The sequence below is a fragment of the Salvelinus namaycush genome, chromosome 21, assembly GCF_016432855.1.
Source record: "Salvelinus namaycush isolate Seneca chromosome 21, SaNama_1.0, whole genome shotgun sequence".
In the NCBI taxonomy this organism is placed as follows: Eukaryota; Metazoa; Chordata; class Actinopteri; order Salmoniformes; family Salmonidae; genus Salvelinus; species Salvelinus namaycush.
Window position 1 is genome coordinate 23,530,273 of NC_052327.1, and position 22,268 is coordinate 23,552,540.

The following is a 22,268-nucleotide window of genomic DNA, read 5'->3' on the forward strand; positions in this document are numbered from 1 at the left end:
AAGTTAAACAATTGAAAGGCAATGTTACCAAATACTAATTGAGTGTATGTAAACTTCTGACCACTGGGAATGTGATGAAAGAAATAAAAGCTGAAATAAATCATTCTCTATATTATTATTCTGACATTTCACATTTCATAAAATAAGTGGTGATCCTAACTGACCTAAGACAGGGAATTTTTACTAGGATTAAATGTCAGGAATTGTGAAAAACTGAGTTTAAATGTATTTGGCTAAGGTGTATGTAAACTTCCGACTTCAACTATATTGTCCTGCTAATAACAGGGTTAATAATATATCTGTGAGAATATCCAAGGGGCTTTTATATAATTCAAAACTAATAGTAATCGCTTGGTTTAAAAAATAATATTGGAGATGATTGTTTTCAAATAACCTAAAATGAGTCCATTCTTAAACATGGGGTGAGACATTGTTACTAATTTGTAAATAAAGCCAGTATGTTATTTAGAGTGATTTATTTCCGTTTTTAGAGGGAGAGAAACCAAAAACCTACAGTCATCTCATGGGTCTCCCAGGTGAGGCCAGCACGGGTATTGAACCAGCATATGTAGCAACACAGCTTGCACTGCTATGCAGTGTCTTAGACCTTTGCACCACCCAGGTGCTGTACAACATGACCGGCCGGGAGTGGCCTACAGTACTACAGTAAGAGCAAAATAATCCTAACAAAATAAAAGAATAAAAACCTTAGTATAACAACAGTTTTAGTAAGTAATACTGAAGTCATGCACAATTATAAGTTTCTATTTAGGTTTATGTAGACTGTACTTTCCTTACCTCAGGGACATCCTGCTCTATGGCAGCCAGCACAGCAGCACCTGTCCCCATGTAACCATACCACATACAGTGGTTGCTCCACTAAAAGTTTTGTGATTATGCTGCGGGACTTAGAGGTAATTTGTGGTTTAGTACGGTACCATGCGTCACCACTTCATTCATTGTCAGTTAGTGACACAGTAGGACCCAAAAGCATAATCAGTGCTCTAACTCCCCCTTGCACTGGTCTGGAGCAATGAAGTGGTGACGCAGGGTACCGTACTAAACCACAAATTACCTCTAAGTCCCGCAGCATAATCACAAAACTTTTAGTGGAGCAACCACTGTATGTGGTATGGTTACATGGGGACAGGTGCTGCTGTGCTGGCTGCCATAGAGCAGGATGTCCCTGAGGTAAGGAAAGTACAGTGGTGATTAGCAGGTTTCAGATGGGGAGCGAGGGGAAGGGATAGGTGGGGAGGGTTAAGGGCTATTCTGAGTATATACCATCACACCCCTCCATCCCCTCTGAAATCAGACACGTTGCCTGCCCTTCAGCAGAAGGAAGTAGCGTTCCTGTGGCGTTGACAGTCTACTGTAGTGTCTGTGGACAGGGTGATTAGGAGCAGTCAAAACAGAATTCTCTATTGGTTTGGATGCTGAGACAGGACTGAAAATGGATGGAGTAAATAGTGAGACTCTCCAGCTCCCAACAGGGGACAACAAATTCAGACAGTCTTGAACTCTGCCTTAGCAGACTATACTCATGACAAGACTACCAGGAAATTAAACTCTCATTCCGACACTCTCTCACAGACATCTATGCCCCAGTAAGGGTTATCTACAGTATACCACAATCTCAGACACGCGCGCATGGGTACACACACCCCATACTAACTCACCGATATCTACACCATGAATAACCTCACCATGAATAACTTAACCTCTCTTCACTAATCAATCAACATGAAAGGTACATTATTAGTGCCAAGAAGTTAGGGATCTAATAACTTTTAAATTATTGGAACATTACGAGATTTCATTTCGTTCTCAGTCTGCAGCCTAATAAAAAGCTGCCTTAAGATTGGCTCTGTAATTGTGCTGAAAGAGATTAAAATCAATCTGTGTGCAAACATAATTACCCATAAATCCAGTCCATAAAAGCTGACTGAGCATGAACTTGGACAGACTCTGGTCCTCCCGGGTCCCCAGTACAATGGCTACTAGAGTACAGCCAGTCACTCTAAAAGGGTCTTCACATACATGCTACACATATACTGCAATGTAAACTTGTGACCTTGTCACGTCTCGACCGCTACCTCAGAGGTAACACACGACACTCGCCCCCCTCTAAACAGGGCGGTGTAAACAGAAATGTCTCATTGAGTCAACACATAATAGCAAAGCAACGTTTTTGAAACAGCTTTGAGTTTTTACATGAAATAGTAACAGCCGGTTACATTCTGTAAATGTCGCAGTGTTTTTTTGTTTGTTGCTAGACCGCACTGTGTCACTGAGGTCCAGGCAAGAATCAACTCCACAGGGAATTATTCATATTTTAAATTCGCTATTTGCCTTTACCTCATATAATGACTTCCATGATACTGATCAAATGAAGCCTGTTTTTTCAAAGATAAGCTTAAACTACCTACCGCATTAAAGTTAAGAGCAACCATCTAGCTATGGTTCAGCTAAACGTCAGCATTCAGCTACAGCCAGCACGTTTATGTGAAGATATAGAAATTATTCTGTTTCGCTAGCTAGCTAACGTTACCTAGCTGTGTAGCCAATATTATAATAACATGTACGACACTATGATAGCGTTACTCTACTTTTAGTCGTAGTGGAGGGGTAAACATTCATAATCGATATGCTAACATTACTTGATCATGAAGCATGTTGTTAGCGAGTAGGAGTCAGCGGTGTATTGTCAGCTAATTTAGAAAATAAACCCTTTATTTGTCTGCACATGCTTGTGGATTGTTGCATTATTCAAGGGTGTAATATGGTTTGGTTGCATTATTTAATATCGTAATACTGTACGTTTCAGAATAAAAGTTGTCACATTGTTAAATAGTTTGTGCTAACTGGCTAGTGGCTATTGTGATATTTATGGTCAATTTGAGCTGAGGACCAAGAATGTCGTGTTTTTTTTCTCCATTTTTCATGATCACAATCTTGTGAAACCCGAACCCTCCAAGATCCCCTCCACAGTTCCCCAATAGCTGTCCCGCAACCATTCGAGACCCCTCCGACAGTCCCCCCCCCGAAAAAAATAATAATATAATTAATTCCATTCCCCACCCCCAAGAACCCCCCAATGCACCAACAATAAAGAGAATGAACTGAAGAGAAAAAAGGAAAAGACAGAAGAAAACAGCAAACAACAATGCAAAAAAACAATTTAAACAAAGGACATCAAGTCCCATGAAATCATAACAGCAATGCCTACTTTATATGTTTGTGTGCATGTCTGGCACTATTACATGTATGTGTGTGTTCTTGTATGTGTTTATTTGAATGAGAGTGTGTGTATATGCATGTGTACAAACACCTGCACGGCATCAGCCTCAGGCAAACCAGCATTAGTTGTAAAAACACTGCCACCGCGAAAGGTAAGGAAAGGATGTAACGTGAATTGAAAAGTAGAAATCTCTTTCGGAACTCTGCTCCTCAGACTCTCCTTAATCTCTCGTAGTGGAAATAGGGCCTCAGTTTAACCCCGACTCCACACACCCTGATAGACGAGACCCCAGCCGCTGATCTCTTTTACGTGACAGCCCTATGCATATATCCATCCAACATTTCCCCTTTCTCCACACTAATCCTCGTAATATCAACAAAAAAATAAATACTAAAATCACTCAATTCAACAGGACCCCAGGCGTAAACATAGTGTACCATCTATAACATCCAAAAATCTAAACAAGAAATGACTTAAGACTGATAGTGTGTGAGAGAAAGAGAGCAAGCGAGAGCGCAAGAAATAGAACAAGAGAGATATCCCAGAGGCCTGAGTGATTATACCTTCTCCTATGGCCCCCCCTTTTGGCAAGAGCTCAGTGTTGAAACAGAGCTCCACTACATAGGCTTATATGTACTGTATGTGATGAGTGATCATTTGTCAAATGTGATGAGCTGTAATTGGCAAGTACTGTACATGCAGCATATTTAGCCATAGCTATTGCCTCTCAGGTGATATTAAAGAGTGTGTGGACTTAATGGTTGGGACTTAATAAATGTGTAATACATGTGTTTTTACAGTAACCTACAAGTGAAGTAGGGCTATTTGCCTGATGTGGTTATGGTTTGGTTACCTGTGAAGTGGTGCTGGTTGGTGCTGACCCGATTGGCTTGCTGGATGTTGCAGCAGAGGTGGAGCATAGATAGCATGGTGATGATCATCACCACACTCTGGAGGAGCAGAGTCAGTTCAAACTGCTTCCCTATCCTGTAGGTAGACATTACGGTAACTAATCAAAATTCTGCACAGACAACGCTCACTTCCTCTAACCACTTAGTTTTTTTCTATCCATGTTTAATGTAAACACGATAACCTGCAAACTGCTGTATGAGCATACAATAGTTTATTCGGTTCACTTTGAAATCAGTCCCAGTGACCCTTCTCTCCGATGGCCTCACCAGAAGAATATGCGAAGGATGTTGGCGATGAGCAGCAGCAGGCAAACACGGGTGGAGAATCCCTCAGTGTTGCTGCTCCTCTGGATCTCCTGGTACTGAGGCACGTAAGGCAGGGCCCCTCCAAACACCATCACACAGGATGCCAGCCACGACAGCAAGGTCCACGAGCCCTCCATGTCCTCCTCCTGGATGTCCACCTCGATGTCCATCTCTAGCTAGGGACTCACAGACGGCAGCCTGGCCTCAGTCACACCCAGCCCTGTGGAGTGGACAAACAGATACTCCTGATGAACAAGCTTAGAAATGAATAACATGTGTTGTTAGAGAACTTATCTTTCACCCTCTTGTACCCTTAAAAGCCGAGTTACCAACAAACTGCATGCACCATCTCCCACTCAGTCAAGACACAACAACAATTACAATGCACCTCAATATCAAAATATTTCTGGCTAACAACTTTACTGTGATTATCAATTAAAAATTGTCAAAAAAGACAAAAATAGCTTCTTAGCAAAGAGACAAGTACTTTGCTAAGACTATCTGGGGTGGTCTGAGTGGGGAGGGGAAAACTGAAAACTAGCTGTTATTGGCAGAGAAGTTTGAAACTCTTTCTTATTGGTCTATTAACTAATTTACTGCCTGGTGATTTCACCAAGCAGGCCAAAACTCCAGCCCACCAAAACAGGCTGAAATTTCAGACGGCCTTTTCAAACAGCTCTTACACTAAAGAGGCATTATCATTTTCACGAGGGCGAACGTGCATAAATATGGCAGAATTCAGATATGACGTCATTGTTCTAGCACTATCCAAAGTTTTTCAACTAAGGAGCGCGATATTGTTCAATGTGCCATCAGCACAATCTACTTCGTTTTTTCAAATTGACAGGATCTTGAAGATAAAATGTAAATCATGTATACTCTGCTAATAATCATATAAAAAATAAAAAGTAACGGAGAACAATTTACAATACGGCAAAACAAGTAATTTATGGTAAGTGGATGGGGGCTGCCATCATTATGCACCTCCGCTATTTCACAGTATTATTCCAACCTCAGTGTAGAATGAACATACATACAGTTGAAGTCGGAAGTTTACATACACTTAGTTTGGAGTCATTAAAACTCGTTTTTCAACCACTCCAAAAACTTCTTGTTAACAAACTATAGTTATAGCAATTCGGTTAGGACATCTACTTTGTGCATGACAAGTAATTTTTCCAACAATTGTTTACAGACAGATTATTTCACTGTATCACAATTCCAGCGGATCAGAAGTTTACATACACTAAGTTGACTGTGCCTTTAAACAGCTTGAAAAAGTCCAGAAAATGTCATGGCTTTAGAAGCTTCTGATACGCTTTTTGACATCATTTGAGTCAATTGGTAGGTGTACCTGTAGATGTATTTCAAGGCCTACCTTCAAACTCAGTGCCTCTTTGCTTGACATCATGGGAAAATAAAGACATCAGCCAAGACCTCAGAATCTTTTGGGGTAAACGTCCACAAGTCTGGTTCATCCTTGGGAGCAATTTCCAAACGCCTGAAGGTACCACGTTCATCTGTACAAACAATAGTACGCAAGTATAAACACCATGGGACCACGCAGCCGTCATACAGGCTGCTCAGGAAGGAGACGCGTTCTGTCTCCTAGAGATGAAAGTACTTTGGTGCGAAAAGTGCAAATCAATCCCAGAACAGCACCAAAGGACCTTGTGAAGATGCTGGAGGAAACAGGTACAAAAGTATCTATATCGACATAGCCTGAAAGGCCGCTCAGCAAGGAAGAAGCCACTGCTCCAAAACCACCATAAAAAAGCCAGACTACGGTTTGCAACTGCACATGGGGACAAAGATCGTACTTTTTGGAGAAATGTCATCTGAAACAAAAATAGAACTGTTTGGCCATAATGACCCCCGTTGTGTTTGGAGGAAAAAGTGGGATGCTTGCAAGCCGAAGAACACTATCCCAACCGTGAAGCACGGGGTGGCAGCATCATGTTGTTGGGGTGCTTTGCTGCAGGAGGGACTGGTGCACATCACAAAATAGATGGCATCATGAGGGAGGAAAATTATGTGGATATATTGAAGCAACATCTCAAGACATCAGTCACGAAGTTAAAGCTTGGTCGCAAATGGGTCTTCCAAATGGACAATGACCCCAAGCATACTTCCAAAGTTGTGGCAAAATGGCTTAAGGACAACAAAGTCAAGGTATTGGAGTGGCCATCACAAAGCCCTCACCTCAATCCTATAGAAAATGTGTGGGCAGAACTAAAAAAGCGTGTGTGAGCAAGGAGGCCTACAAACCTGACTCAGTTACACCAGCTCTGTCAGGAGGAATGGGCCAAAATTCACCCAATTTATTGTGAGAAGCTTGTGGAATGCTACCCAAAACATTTTACCTAAGTTAAACAATTTAAAGGCAATGCTACCAAATAGTAATTGAGTGTATGTAAACTTCTGACCCACTGGGAATGTGATGAAAGAAATAAAAGCTGAAATAAATCATTCTCTCTACTATTATTCTGACATTTCACATTCTTAAAATAAAGTGGTGATCCTAACTAACCTGAGACAGGGATGGTTACTAAGATTAAATGTCAGGAATTGTGAAAAACTGAGTTTAAATGTATTTGTCTAAGGTGTATGTAAACTTCCGACTTCAACTGTACATACACTACCGGTCAAAAGTTTTAGAACACCTACTCATTCAAGGGCTTTTCTTTATTTCTACTATTTTCTACATTGTAGAATAATAGTGAAGACATCAAAACTATGAAATAACACATATGGATTCATGTAGTAACCAAAAAAAAGGGTTATACAAATCAAAATATATTTTGTATTCTTCAAAAGTAGCCACCCTTTGCCTTGACAGCTTTGCACACTATTGGCATTCTCTCAACCAGCTTCATGAGGAATGCTTTTCCAACAGTCTTGAAGGAGTTCCCACATATGCTCAGCACTTGTTGGCTGCTTTTCCTTCACTCTGCGGTAAAAAGAAAAGAAAATCCCTGGAATGAGTAGGTACTGTATAACACAGGAAAATAAACTTTTTGATTGAATAGGGCCTTTAAAACATGAGTCACCTTGCCACCCACACCCATTCTCTCACACCCTGATCTGAATGAAGGATATCCCAAAAAGTCCTCTAGTAATATGCCAATGTCGCAAACCTGTAAAGAGACCAAGGTTTTCCTCTAAGCTGCCAGTATTTACATTGGATAAACTTTTTTTTATTTTTCCCCTCTCTTTGGCCCAATCTCTCAAATTACTTTTGAGAGGGTAGAGTAAAACAAAAGTTCACCTTTTTCCCTAGGCAACCAGAGGAAGAATATTGAAACAACAAAATGTCACTTCTACATCTGCATTGCTTGCTGTTTGGTGTTTTAGGCTGGGTTTCTGTATAGCACTTTGTGACACCGGCTGATGTAAAAAGGGCTTTATAAATACATTTGATTCACTCTTTCTGTAAAAAGAGCTCTTTGGGGTGTGCTGAAGAAAATATGGCTGTTGAACTGTTCCGAGCAATGTAGACCACAAGGCCCATATTGATGCAATGTTCACAGTTGACTTAATACTACCTCCACATGTCCCCACAGAGAGACTGATCGAGACATCTAGAGGATAAACAGAGATACTTAATTACATTAACACATCTGTTACTCTGCATAACTCAGCTCTACTAAGTGTCTAAGTATGATATGATTTCTACCAGATCATGTCATACTTCCAGGATTCCTCTCAATTAAACATTCAGTAGGGGGACGGCAGGCAATAAAGGAAGAGGGAACTGGGAATACAGAAAGAGTGGGTGACATTTCACAGGCAATAGATACTTTGGTGACATTCAAAGTCTCTCAGGGAAAATACACATTTTGTCATTTCGTATAGAGCAGCATGTGAAACGTGACTGTGTAAGAGCTGCGATGTCATTAAAATTGAGCAAAAGGTCACAAGTTGAATGTTCTTTGCTTACTTTTTCAGTTGAACATTAAGCTACAGTGAATAACTGATAGACTATCCAATAATAACCAAAAGAAAATGTTCCAGTGTTTTCTTTACCATGTGCTTTTAGGCTACAGAGTTTAGGTGTGCTTTCATTCAATGTCTTTGTCATACTAGGATAACTGTATTTGGAAGACTTGGGAAAAACACTTATGTAAGCAAAGCATGAAGGGGTTGGGCTTCAACATGCCTCAACATACAGGTTAATTAGCATATGCCTAGTTGCATGAAAAATTCCAAATATTCTACAGTTCTAGTGCCTGTACTACCCAAAATCTGAACTTTTTGTACAAGTTAGAAAGTGAAGAAACCAGACTTTGTCTTGAGGAATAAAGAACATCTCCCAGCAATGGATTCCCCCATCTCAGAATTTCATATCAATTTAAACCCCTTTGGATTGACTAAACACCTGGCAGAAGCTGTCCTTGAGATAATATTCCCGGGGCAATGTAGTAAGTAATCTGTACATCGACAGAATAATAAACTGGTAACACGAGAAAGAAAAAATGACCAAAGAATACAAGACCATAGAAAAAAATATAATTGCAGCGTGCGCGCCGATAGACCGCCATCGACAGTTTCGCTTGGAGGAAATTGATGTACATTGTGTACACTAAGAAAACGTGCACATTTTCCTTTAGGTTTTAGGCAGATGGCCTACCTGCATGGTCGGTCACGCGTTTGGTCTTCGAATATCCTGAACAATGACTCAATAACATAGAAAGTGAGGAAAAAAAATACTTTATATTTACTTCAAATATACTGCGGTTGCAGACGTTGTTCACCACTGAACATACCTCACCATTCACGCGCAGATTTATTGACAACTCCTCAGTCATGCGCTCCAACCTGTTCATAGACAAATTAGATATACCGTATACAGTATACAGTCTTCACAATTTGACTTCAACCAACGCAACTATTGGCTATGGGAAAGCATCTATGGGAGTCACTGCATGACACACACAATGATGATTCGTTTCTCAAATATGGTGTCTTTATTATTGTCACATTACAATGCAGTTCACAGTGTTCTGAGTCGCCCCCCCCCCCTCTAGTTTTAATGTGTACACACGTGAAAACCACGGGATTATAATCAGTGTAGCCAGGTTATGAAGCTCTGCATACCAAAAAAACCTCAATGTTCCACAATCCTCCATTCTGTCAGTTTCCTGCTTCAGTGTTCTCGCGAGACAACGTGTTTTGCATCTAGAGCTGCTGGTAGGGAAAGGGATCCTGGATTTATTTCAGCCAAAGCTATTTTTAGCTAGTTAGAGTTCATTGTACACCACTTCATAACACGCGTATCGTTCACAGGAAAAACATGGCAGAAACCGATCCAAAGTCAGTTCAGGACCTTACTAATGTGGTGAGTTTATTACAATGACAGTGTCGCTAGATAGCCAAATTAGATTGCTAACACCATTCAACCAGGCCTGGAAGGGATATTTGTCAATGTGCATTAGCCAATGATTTCAATAGCCTGTAGCCAATACATTGGATCGTACGAAACATCTCAGGAGTAGTGAATCTACTCTACACCGATCAGCAAAATAGCTCATCACCACCAATGGCTCCTACTGCTGTAGCTACATCTCCCATGATCATTCTGCATATCTTGCTAGCTAGTGTAAACACACGGATCACAAAACGACCAATTTGTATGTGCTTTGAATCATGCTAAATAAAGGTCGACCAAATGATTCTGAATTGACCCCAAACCAGCCGTGCAGTATAGGCTAATTTGCCTTTTGGACTATCTTCATAAATTGCATGCAAGAAGGGTCACATTTGGTCATTGAATACCGGTAACTAGATATAACATCAGCCTGTTTTATGTTGATACTGCTCTCTAAACTGTGCCCTCATGTTGTTAGGTCCAGACGCTGCTGCAACAGATGCAGGACAAGTTCCAGACCATGTCTGACCAGATCATCGGGAGAAATATCCTTCCAGACAACTATCACTCAGAGCTGTCAGTTCAGTTCTGAGCAAAATGCACTGATCAGAAAGGGGACAGCAACATCCCCCACATATTTAGGAAACTTGGTATGGGCCTAGATCTTTCAAATCATAAGGCCCATTTATAAATAAGGGTGTCATACAGTCACACCCCCATTATACCCATTTTATTGCCAAACAACTGTCTTTACTCCATTTTGATGTTTTTTTTTTACATAGGCTAAGTTGTAAAATATTTCTGGTAGCACTTTACATTACAGAATGAAACGGTAATAACATAGTATAGTGCATAGGAGGAATACATTAGATATACGTCTTACCAGTTGTAGTCTGGGGAATATCTGTGGGTGGTCATCGTTCATGTTGTTATGGAGAAAAATTCCAGCCAGCACAACCCACTGGTCGGTGTTATCCAAAGGCCTATTATGGGCCAGCCCATTGTCTTCCTCAACCCTGTTCACTCGATGAGATGAGCACCCGCATTGATGACCTGGAGAAGAACATTGCCGACCTCATGACCCAGGCGGGCGTGGAGGAGATAGAAGGGGTCAAAGAACCACAGATGAAAGAAGGGCAAGGGTCATGAAGGTAATCTGACAGCATCTTAATACATGTTTTCTATTTCTGTATGTTGCAATGGATTATCATTAGTACTCACCTTCTGGCACTCATCGCTGTATCCAAGTCAGTAGTAGTCCTGGATTTACAAAAATTAAGATTTTAGGTGAAAGGTCTATAATTTAAGCTGTGTAAATATCCTTGCTGGCGAACATTGATATTTACCATTTAGAAAATGTCTTATGGGTAGTATTTACATGCCTAAATTAAATTATAGTTTAGGCCTACCCTTTGATGTCACTACAATTTAAGTTGATCAAATGTGTAATTGATGGACAACTTTATGTTTATTAGTTATAAGCCATTTCAAAATGAATTATTCAGAATCTCTGAACTGCCTTTGACTTGAATTGATGGAAAGTGCTTCGTAGGTCTATAGGTAGATGATTGCAGTTAGGAACCGTAAAAATTCTGTCATTTTACCAAATTAATTCCATCTGGAAAAGTTAATGCATCTCTCCCATACAGTAGATAAGTGTTTGCTCAACCAACTAAAAAAACCAGTGTCAATTACAGGTTGCCAAGTAACAAGATGTCAAGGATTTTCTCCAGGAGTAGCATACTTTTCCACTGTAACCATTAATTATTTTGATTTGGTGTGTTGTAAAGTTATTTTTTATATTGACTATTGCAATAAAAGTAACAGTTCTTATGTAGTGACTTGAAGATTTATTTGAAAATGAGTATTTCCCTCAGAACTTTTCAGCCCTATGAGTAATGGTTGATTGAAGTATACAGTAGAAGGCAAGCCAGTGATAAACAGCACTCTGTGCCAAGTAGAATGCATTCCAAATTCAACTGACTTTTGGTTTGTATTAAATAACTTGAATAGAGCAATCTTAAACCAGTCTCATTCTTAGGAAATAAATCAACATATTAGTTTCTTGTTTGCTTGTTTTTAAAAACAGCCTGAATGCCCTGAACCTATCTTATGGGGCTTTGAGAGACGTGCCTTCATGTGTGCATCAGGATAGTGTCGCATTAGAGCAGAGTTCCCTAACTGGTGCCCCATAGGCCAAATTTGGCCCCCAAGTTAGATTTCTTACTGTTGGAAATAAGACAAAAAACCCAGCAAATCAACTCCAACTGGAAATCTGTTCCAAAGTATTCCCACGTACAATAGAGATGTGATCGTTTACAAATGTAACCAAATATTTTTGCAGTCAATTTGCAGTCTACAAATTATTTTTAAGTATGGTCAGGGGGCCAGAACATCCGCTCAAGAATATATACATATATATATATATATTTTTTTTTTAAATGGCCCGCGGCTGAATCTACACTGAACAAGAATATAAAACGCAACATGAGCTGAAACAAAAGATCACAGAAATGTTCCATATGCACAAAAAGCTTATTTCTCTCAAATTCTGAGCACAAATGTATCTACATCGCTGTTAGTGAGCATTTCTCCTTTGCCAAGATAACCATCCACCTGACAGGTGTGGCATATCAAGAAACTGATTAAACAGCATCTTCATTTCACAGGTGCATCTTGTGCTGGGGACAATAAAAGGCCACTCTAAAATGTACAGTTTTGTCACAACACAATGCCACAGATGTCTCAAGTTGGGTTATGGTATGAACAGGCATACGCTACGGACAACGAACAACTGCATTTTATCCATGGCAATTTCAATGTGCAGAGATACCATGACGAGATCCTGAGGCTTATTGTCGTGCCATTTATCCGACACCATCACCTCATGTTTTAGCATGATGATGCATGGCTCCATGTCGCAAGGATCTCTACACTATTCCTGGAAGCTGAAAATGTCCCAGTTCCTCCATACTCACCAGAAATGTCACCCATTGAGCAGGTTTGGGATGCTCTGGATCAACGCGTATGACAGCATGTTCCAGTTTCCGAAGGAGATGTGTCGTGCTCCATGAGGTAAATGGTGGTCACACCAGACACTGACTGGTTTTCTGATCCACGCTGCTACCTTTAAGGTATCTGTATTCCGTCATGTGAAATCCATAGATTAGGGCCTAATGAAGTTTTCAATTTACTGATTTCCTAATATGAACTGTAACTCAGTAAAATCTTTGAAATTGTTGCATTTATATTTTTGTTCAGTATAGTTGCTGATCCCTGCACTAGAGGTTCTTGACTGAACAACAATCAGACCCTAACACTTTCAATTCCTGACTCTTTACATTGCACACCAAGTCACACCTGACATCACTCCATCCACATGGCCAGCTCTATGACTGTGGTGATAACATCCATTCATGATGACCTTAGGCGAGACATGCTAAAGGCATGTCTGATAACAGAGGAGCTGACATGCAAAAAACACAGAAGAGGCTTTGCTGTTCTTTTCTTAAGAAACTTTATTAAATGTTTATAAAAGGAAACGTTCTCCATACTTTCTAGAAGATCATCTTAGTTTACCATTAACAATAGTTTAAAAATAAAAGTGCCAACAGCAATACAACAATTAAACTTGGAAAAAACTTGCTGTGAAGTGGAGGGAAAAATTCAAGGGTTCTGTAGTTCAACACATGGGCAGTTAAAACCAGAGAGCAGAGGATAAAACCTGCCTCCTAGTCTTTACATTTAGGTAGAACTAAAGGGTAGAGGCTGACTTAGAATATAAAATCTGCCCCGGTCATGTCAACAGCCCAGGCAAACTTATCCCTCTGAGATTTGTTATAAATTTTGTCCAGGGGCACCTCCATGTTCTTACACCTATGGTGAGGGCAAAACGTATAAGAAATAATGCACAACATTAATAACTGGATAATAATGTATGTTGCAAATGCGTGTGAATACATAATTTAGGTGTCAGATGCACATACAGTGTCATATTTCAGACCTGTGTGTGTGTGTGTGTGTGTACCCTCACCAGGCCACGCTGATGCGTGGGTCCAGGTAGTTGAGTTTGGAGGTGCCCAGTGCGATCTGCTTGTTCTCCTCTCGGTTTGTGGCCTGAACCTCCATCTTCATAAGCTGCTCCTCACAGCGCTGCACAGCCTTCTTCTTACGCTCCACCACCCTGAACACACACAGGAGTTCAGTCTGAATATTGTCTGCCCTGTTGAGCAATCATTTTCCCTGTCTGTCTGCTGCCAGTAAGGGCAACTCACGCCTGCAGCTTGCTGTCTGAACTGTGAGCTTGGACCTCCTTCTTGGCCAGCTTCAGCTCACTCTTGGCCAGGGCCAACTGCTCCCTCCTGCCATCAATCTGGAAATGGTGTATGACGAGAGAGGGCAGACTGAAGTAAACATTGAGCTAAAATAGGACACGACAACGTCACTATCATATATCACCCTCGATTTATCTATGTATCAAGTATCTGTTGATCCCCCTCACCTTGGACTGGAGGTTGGCCATAGACTGATCAAAGGTCTTTGGCGGCACCCGCTGGTGGTTACAAAGAACTGCAACAGCTCGGTTGGCCCTGTTGTAGGAGAGCAGCTTCTCTGCCGGGTTGTCTGTCACTGTGGAGCAACAGGGGAACAAAGGACTATGAATGTTGGTGGTGAGTGAAGTTAATACCTTAGCTCATTGGAAATACATAAGCTCACTGGTCATTACAAGATAAAGTGGATGGCTTAATTCAAGCAATATATACAGAGCAGTCAAACGTTTAATGTGCAGAGGGGGTGAGTGAATGTTTGATTACCAGACCACCAGGGAGCACTCCATTTCCTTTCTGTACCTCCAGAGACCCTCCCCTTGGCCAATGTACTCTTCCCCCACCCAGATTATTCTCACTTGCACCTGCTTGCCTTTGAACACATGCACATGTCTAATTTAATTAGAGGTTGCTACCCACACTGAACAGATTTAATCTCAGTAACAATCCAGAGAACCATCCCACCATGAGAGGGGAAAGAGGAGAGGGAGGGGGATACTGGGCCCCAGCAAAACATAGGGACTAACAATGTAATAACTCAGCACGCTGAGAGAATCTCAGCCGACATACTGCAAGCAGGGACACTAATACTGAGTGAACACAGAACATGCTGGGACTGATACACAACAGTGTTCTAAAGGAATGAATCACTGCTGAAATTAACAGGCAGGGCATGAGATGCAGCTCCATAGCAGGATCTTGCAGGAGTTCTAAACATAGCCATTGCATTCACAGACATTTGAACAGGTTGATGGACAAGTCTGGTAAACAAATGCTATAAAAGAACAGGTGCACCTCTAAGGATGGCATGTAAATGTATGTGTGGTGTTTGGGGGACGTACTGTTGGACAGCTGTCGGAGCTGCTCCTGCAGGGTGATGGAGGCGTTGAAAGTCCTGAATACCTTAGCAGTCAGGCCAGGCAGCAGGGATGACAGGTGCTTATTCAACAAGCACGTCTAGAGGGAGGAGACACACATACGCAAGAATCGAGAACTGGATCGAGACAGGTGTGAAAAAGTATGTCCAGAAACACTAGATGGCAGTATAGTCCTGATGTTTGAACTCAGTCTTCCATAAAAGGCCCAGAGTAGTCAAAAACATGATTTGCCTGTTATATACTTTCCCTCAATGAGGTTGGAATAATACTATGAAATTGCAAAATTTATGATAATGCCCTTTTAGTGTAACAACTGTATGAATAGACAGGCTGAAATTTCAGCCTGTTTGTGGTATGGAGTTTAATTAGTTAGACCAATAAGGAAGAGGGTTCCAAACCTTTCTGCCAATAACTGCTAGTTTTCAGTTTTCCCCTCCCCAGTCAGACCACTCCCAGACAGTCCCTGTCCAATTCTTGCTTGAAAGATTGCTCTTTGCTAAGAAGATGTTTCTTTTTGACTATTTTAATTGAACACAATCACATAAAAGGTACTTAATTGTTACCCTGAAATTATTTGATATCGAATTTAAAAAAAAGTCTGCATTGGACCTTTAAGAAAAAAGGAAGAAAATGAAAAATACTGTCTCTGCATTATCGCCATCATCATACAGAATAAGGAGTAGATTAAAAAAGGCCATCATATTACTTTCCTCTGACTTATTAAATAGTTAGATCTGCCTAAAAGACAAGAATTACATTTCCATTAACTGCACCACCACACAGTAAGGCTCTCCTCACCAATAACAGGTTGGCAAGTAGCCTAGCGGTTAAGAGCGTTGGGCCAGTAACCAAAAGGTCGCTTGTTCGAATCATTGAAAAAAAGTGTTGAGCAAGGCACTTAAACCTAATTGCTCCTGTAAGTTGCTCTGGATAGAAGCTTCTGGTAAATAAAAAAATATATATAAATAACAAAATATGCATTGGAGGCTAAGAGCAGAGGTCTACAGCTGTAATGACACCCAGTACACACAATCACATGGGTGTCACATGGGTGTGTGTATAGACGATGAATTAACTAAAGCAATCCCAGTGAGATCCTAGAGCACGACAGTGTTGTGGCGTAAGGGTGATGCTGGTATAATGAAAATCTCAAATCGCAGACAGACCTGGGTCACTCAGGACACACCCATCCCTCCCGTCCCCTCATACAGAGAGGCTGCTGGGTAAAACGACCTTCATACCCCTCCACCCATTCCTCACCCACTGGGGGAGCCCAAAACCCAGGATGCCGTCACACACACACATCTGCATTCTTAATTGTCTTCCTGCCCTTGCAGAGACTATAATGACACTGGCTGTGAATTTGGGGGTCAAATGTTGTCCTCTACATGCTGGTGTCATTACAGTGGTTAAGTGTTACACTAACAATAGGAGCTTCTCTCTTACCAAGGCTGTTCTCACACTGCGTTTGTGTGTGTGTGTGTGTGTGTGTGTGTGTGTGTGTACAGACAGGTGTGATCTGCTATCTGTGAGCATCCAGGTGTGTAGTGATATTGACCCCTGACAGAAGTCTTGACAGAGGCAATGGATGGAGGTGAGCCAGTATCAGACCACATCCATCTGGCCTTCACTGATACCATGGCTCTGGACTGCAGAGATACCTCAGCCTAGCCTTGTGGTCAGCTACTGTCTGGTTGTGTTATGTTCTCCCTGAACCTGCTCTGACTGCCAGAGATAAAGGGTCAAGAATGCCGTGGAGAAGGTTTGGAAAGCAGGACAGGTACATCACAAGGGTTTGAGAAGCTGCTGATGGTGGGATGCTAACATATAAACTCCATATTACACACTCCTAGTTCTCAGCCTGAATATATTGACGTTTTAGTAATTTAACATACACTCTTATCCAGAGCGACTTGCAGTAGTGAGCGAAACATTTGGTTTGTTAATTTCCCCCATACTTTTTCAATACCGGTCCCCCGTAGGAATCGATCCCACAACCGTGGCGTTGCAAGTGACATGCTCTACCAACTCAGCCACACGGGAGGTAGAAGTTTGAACCGACCACTCACTCCGGTAGCAACGTTGAGCCCACTGCGGTTCCTTTATATAGGCTACTGTACATGCACACTGACAGTCACACAAACTCAGACCCTTTATCCACCTGCTACGGACAGTAAATCAGGTCTCAAGCCTGGCCCAGCTAAACGTGGTGGAGGGAAGGCAGTTATTAGAGCCTGTACCAATTTCTTCCGTGGCTGGTGCTTACATCATCTCCCACCCGCTCACCTGGCCTTTTAAAAAGTGTCAATCAGCTCGGCTCAGAGCAGCGATTAACATTTCACCCTCCAACATGCCCCTCCATTTCCTGATGTGCCATAGGTCACAAAGGAGGCCCCCCGCCCGCCTCTCAGGAGCGGATCACAACCATGTCATTTCACACCAATCATAGCAATAACCTTGGCCACCGGGCAAGACCTCCTCCACTGCCTGGTGACGATGCCTTCCTTCTGCCGAAAGGAGAGGTGAAAGGACAGAGGATTTATATATAATCCACCCACCCAATATCGGCCTCTTTGCCTTCCCGCTCCCCCTTTAAGGCACCGGAGAGGCTGGGAGTAGACAGAGGCTACAGGCAAACACACAGCGGGATGGAGAGGGTTCTCTGAGGCTAAATTCACACTTGCGGCTGTTATGGTCACTCACTGGGCTTTACCATATCGTCAGGCTACAGCCGTCTACAGCACAGCAACATGCTGTGAGGGATGTTTTCTTTTTTACATGTTGAGATAAACAAGCCAGACTGGTTCTGTGCGACTCACGTTGAGGCGATCAAACAGGTCGTCTCCAGGCTCCTTGTTCTTCATGAAGAGCTTGAGGTTCTTGAACACCTGGATAAACAAAACAAGGACAAGACAAAGAGAGACTGGTTTTACATCCCACCCTGTCGGTCCTAGACCTCCGGACCAGAAACAGCTGCTCACAGCTAGTCTACACACTGATCATGATAGGAGAGCCCAGGGCTGTCTACCCCATTCTTCCAGCTCACAGGGGAGAGGAAAAAAGATCCACTTAATTATATTTGACATTTCCAAGAAGTCCTGTTTTCCTCCTGCTCTAAATAAACCAGCTAAAATATGCAAGGAACTAATTAATGGTAGCAGATGTGTTGCTTTTCAAAACAGACTGATTTGAATGACAATTTATTCTTGTGCCAGAACTAAATTAATAGGGAAATAAGAGCCTGTGATGAACGGATGGACGCGTGAGGATTTCGAAAGATTTATTCCAGACTCAGTGTCTGGAGTGGAGCAACAGAGACAACGGCTGATTGATCAACCAATGTGTCGGTGTCATCAGGATGGACCTGAAAACATGGCAACAATCTGCACTCATCACAGGCTGTTTATGTATGAACAGATGTCTACGACACAGCTATGTTTGATAGGAGAATGCAGCAGTATGGTGGTTCAACATTCTAAATTCTGTTTAGATGATAAGCATAGTGACCGGACACAGAATGCAGATGCTGGCAAGTGAAGCTTGGTAAACAGATAATGAATGATTGTGATGATCTGGCTAGCCAACACTTTGCATTGCAATTCATCATGCTCTCCCATGGAGCTGGAATGAGAATTCCTTCCATCTAATCTGAAATTAACCAGCTATCCCCTTCCCTCGGAATAAACATGCTAAAATATTCAGAACACTCATTAACTTTACCTGATGTGTTGCTTTTAAATATACTCTCATTTGAATAATTACACCTTCTGCCAAAAAAAAAAAGAACTGTGTCAGGTGCAACATTTCCTATTCGATCTTGGAGATAGCATGGCTGAATCATACTGGGGCTGAATCCTGACACTCACCAGCTAATGTTGTTTAGCCTCATTTCCACCTGACAGACAGCTGCTTGGCAGAACACAGAGAACGGAGCCAGGCGAAAATTGAAAAATATATTTCTCTATTCGGTTTTTTTTGGTGTCAGAATTACTTTGATGGATTTAAAGTAACATAACTGTCCTTTGAAAATCTCACCTTTTAAAAGCTAATTCTGTTAACTCGTACACAAATAATGTTGACTTGGCCTATATTCATGTGGCCAAAGCATACATTAGAGAATTATTATTATAATATTTTTTTTAAACAGACCTTAAACTTGTATCTCAAACAGACCTTTCCCAAAATGCTTGCCATTTCCTCGTGTAACGTTATGTTTTTTGTCTGAGATGGCTCTTTGGCTGAGCTGTTTACTTGTCATTCATTTAAAAAAATTATGACCGGTATACACCCACACCATACTGTTGTTGGGGTATGCCCACACAGTTGAAACACAGAAAAGCTGTTTTTTAACATACATAATTACCATTTTTTGGAAGAAACTATTTCACTCATATTGTAGTTAAAGACGCAATCTGCAGTAGCGGGAAACGGGGCCACTGGTCGCTGCACCACCATTGTTTTTGCTTCCAAGCTGACCATAGCGCAGCATGGGAAAAAATTATACAAAATACCATTACATATTGTGCTCTTCTATCGCATGTGCCTTGATGTCCGAGGGGGAAAAAAACAGTGTTCGTTGTTTGCAATAACTTTGTTGATGTAATATCGCCACCGGATGTGGCCGTTTCACCATTAAGGATTCCAGCTTTAATGATAGGTCATATTTTATAGAAATTATGGATGGTTTCTTTAATATTGGGCATGATGGGAAAATCAGTTAAAAGTTTGAGTAGACAAGTTTTTGGATACATTTTTTCCTTCAATACTTTATCTTGAACACATAAAGCAGTCTTTTGGGTTTTAGTGTTGGCATATTCCTCAATTTAAAAGTTATCCCGGGGGGCTCTCCCCAGGGCGCACTACAGTCCTCCACCCCAGGGCACCTACTCTGACTGCCTGGCCAAAAGTAGTACATTTAGGGTGCCATTTCAAACATCCCTTGTTAGTAGTACTGAGGCTGCTAGCTCCTTACCCTCTTGGTGACGGGGACCTTGTTAGTAGTACTGAGGCTGCTGTCTCCTTACCCTCTTGGTGACGGGGACCTTGTTAGTAGTACTGAGGCTGCTGGCTCCTTACCCTCTTGGTTACGGGGACCTTGTTGTAGTAGCGGATACAGTCTTTACCCAGGAAGTCAAACTCCACCACACAGTCCTTGTCCTCCAGCAGGTCGTGGAGGGTGAGGTGCTCCACCCTCAGGGAGCAGCAGCCCACCGTGTCCGCTGTCTCGCCCTCCTCCTTCTCGTTTCCCGCTCTCAGGGCCAGCTGGAGGACACCACCAGAGTTAGCATACACAGGGGATATGGTCTGGCAGAATGGGGTGACTGACTAAAGAACTGGAGTATTTACATTTTCCCTTGGCTGTGGTTTAATACCCATCAACCCATGTATGGCAGAGGAGGGTCACAGAGAGACAGACCTTATCTATGAAGTAAAGGGCCACAGCTCTCTGGCGGGTCTCCATCTGTTTGGACTTGATGTCCTGCTGGTACTGCTGGCGGATCCCATTCACACAGCTTTTCAACCGGCGGGCCACCTCATACTTCTCCCAGTCCTTCTCACCCTGGGGAACCACAACACTGAGCCTTAGGAATACATCTTCTTTACATGGTCTATCCACATGGATTTTATTACATGGTAAGGTGCAGCCTCCAGGCAGTGCCTTCTCATTCAAAAGCCTTGCACTTGCGACAACCGAGGGCCAACACTCAATCATAGCCCTTTTAGTATTTCATGAGATTGTGGCTAAAACAATGTATTCATAGTCATGTGTCTAGTAATCCAATTCTTCCACGTGTCTAACCTGTTAAATGTCTAATGGAGAGAGCCAGTCAGAAAGGGTGACATTGTGTTTGTGTAGTAGTGTAGAACTAGCCAGCGGCTGTTTAATTAGCTAGCCCCACACAACCTGACTCCCACCTCGCTGTTGCCACCACCACATCGTCATGGCGACAAATTGTGGAGTAACTTAACCTTCAAAATAAAGAACTGGGAGATACGAGGAGGGAGGTATGTGGAAGGAGGAAGGGAAGAGAGGAGATGGTGATGTGAGATGACCAAGAGGCTAGGAGCTCAGGAACTAGCCATGTTGATATTCCATTTCGATTTGATTGTGAGGGAACGAGAGGTAGTGAACAGTGAGAGAGAGAAGAATCATAGACCCTAGTACTAGTTTATTTCCCTCTGTATGTCATGAAATGGAATCCTTCAGAAATGCAGTAGAGGAAGAGATTTGTGGGATTTGTATGGGTAGGATAGTGATAGAGACTCTATTTTAAGCCTCTGAGTAACCTTGTTAATCTCTGAAAGACTCCAGGGAGATAGAGCAGAGCAGACCATCACCACAGTGGAGATGAAAGGTTGGATACGGAGTGGATTTACATGTCCTGTAAACACCATGGTCAAAGACCAGTTTGTCTCTGATCTCTCAGCAGCAGCACCCGCTTTACCCAACAAATCTCAATGCACACTTCTCTCACTAAGCAGTGGTGGAGAGATGGCAATTTGAATCACAGACACACACACACCTCTGATCCATATACACCACTTAACACAACAAAGGTGACAAATTGCACTGAATCCCGACATGTTCCTCTCAAGCAACAAAAGAAAATGGCTTCTAAACTCGCAGATACATGTGCTCCCCACAGACCTCTCCTTAAAACTCACAAAAATTGTTCACAATAGACAAAGCTTCAGAAGTTCCCAGTATGACTTCTAGGCCTATTCAACTATTCAAAAGCACAAATCACGCCCTCAACTTAAACTCAAAAGGTTTCCTCTATTCAATATGCCTTGGTAAAATACAGTACAACACACACACCCAACTGCTCTATGACAAAAGAAACTAAACATTTCAACAGCTGCGGAATCTAATCATAATGGCCATGCAGTATTCAAACAGAATCTATGTAAATAATCGAAGCAATTTCGAGATCAAATTGAGAGTCATTTTCCTAACTGTATGAAGCAAGTAAATGCACTATGGTAATCTGTGCGTGTTTGAATGAATGGAAGGTC

The 22,268-nt window shown here is 41.9% G+C and overlaps 3 protein-coding genes across 4 annotated transcripts in view; 1 reads left to right on the forward strand and 2 right to left on the reverse strand.

The window, feature by feature from the left end:
• si:dkey-246g23.2 (solute carrier family 66 member 2) overlaps positions 1–9,345 on the reverse strand; it is an 86,445-nt gene extending 77,100 nt beyond the window's left edge. Inside the window, exons 1-3 of the mRNA XM_039018097.1 lie at positions 9,225–9,345; positions 4,420–4,678; positions 4,095–4,228 (exon numbers count right to left, since the gene is read on the reverse strand). Of these exons, the coding sequence (XP_038874025.1) occupies positions 4,095–4,228; positions 4,420–4,628 (343 nt within the window). The 5' untranslated portion in view covers positions 4,629–4,678; positions 9,225–9,345. The remainder of the gene's footprint in view (positions 1–4,094; positions 4,229–4,419; positions 4,679–9,224) is intronic.
• A 286-nt stretch (positions 9,346–9,631) lies between these two features.
• Positions 9,632–11,663, forward strand: LOC120066665 (heat shock factor-binding protein 1-like). Its single transcript, XM_039018098.1, has 4 exons — positions 9,632–9,796; positions 10,305–10,371; positions 10,851–10,977; positions 11,524–11,663. The coding sequence occupies exons 1-3, from the start codon at positions 9,752–9,754 to the stop codon at positions 10,973–10,975; spliced, it is 237 nt and encodes a 78-aa protein (XP_038874026.1). The 5' UTR covers positions 9,632–9,751; the 3' UTR covers positions 10,976–10,977; positions 11,524–11,663.
• Positions 11,664–13,326: 1,663 nt separating this feature from the next.
• Positions 13,327–22,268, reverse strand: part of zgc:173742 (DNA topoisomerase I, mitochondrial) — a 34,910-nt gene continuing 25,968 nt past the window's right edge. Inside the window, exons 13-20 of one of the 2 annotated variants that reach the window (XM_039017430.1) lie at positions 20,668–20,811; positions 20,328–20,513; positions 18,071–18,139; positions 15,216–15,330; positions 14,328–14,455; positions 14,101–14,198; positions 13,860–14,009; positions 13,327–13,702 (exon numbers count right to left, since the gene is read on the reverse strand). In XM_039017430.1, coding sequence (XP_038873358.1) covers positions 13,600–13,702; positions 13,860–14,009; positions 14,101–14,198; positions 14,328–14,455; positions 15,216–15,330; positions 18,071–18,139; positions 20,328–20,513; positions 20,668–20,811 — 993 coding nt within the window. In that variant the 3' untranslated portion in view covers positions 13,327–13,599. The remainder of the gene's footprint in view (positions 13,703–13,859; positions 14,010–14,100; positions 14,199–14,327; positions 14,456–15,215; positions 15,331–18,070; positions 18,140–20,327; positions 20,514–20,667; positions 20,812–22,268) is intronic. The other variant, XM_039017429.1, reaches the window with a different exon arrangement.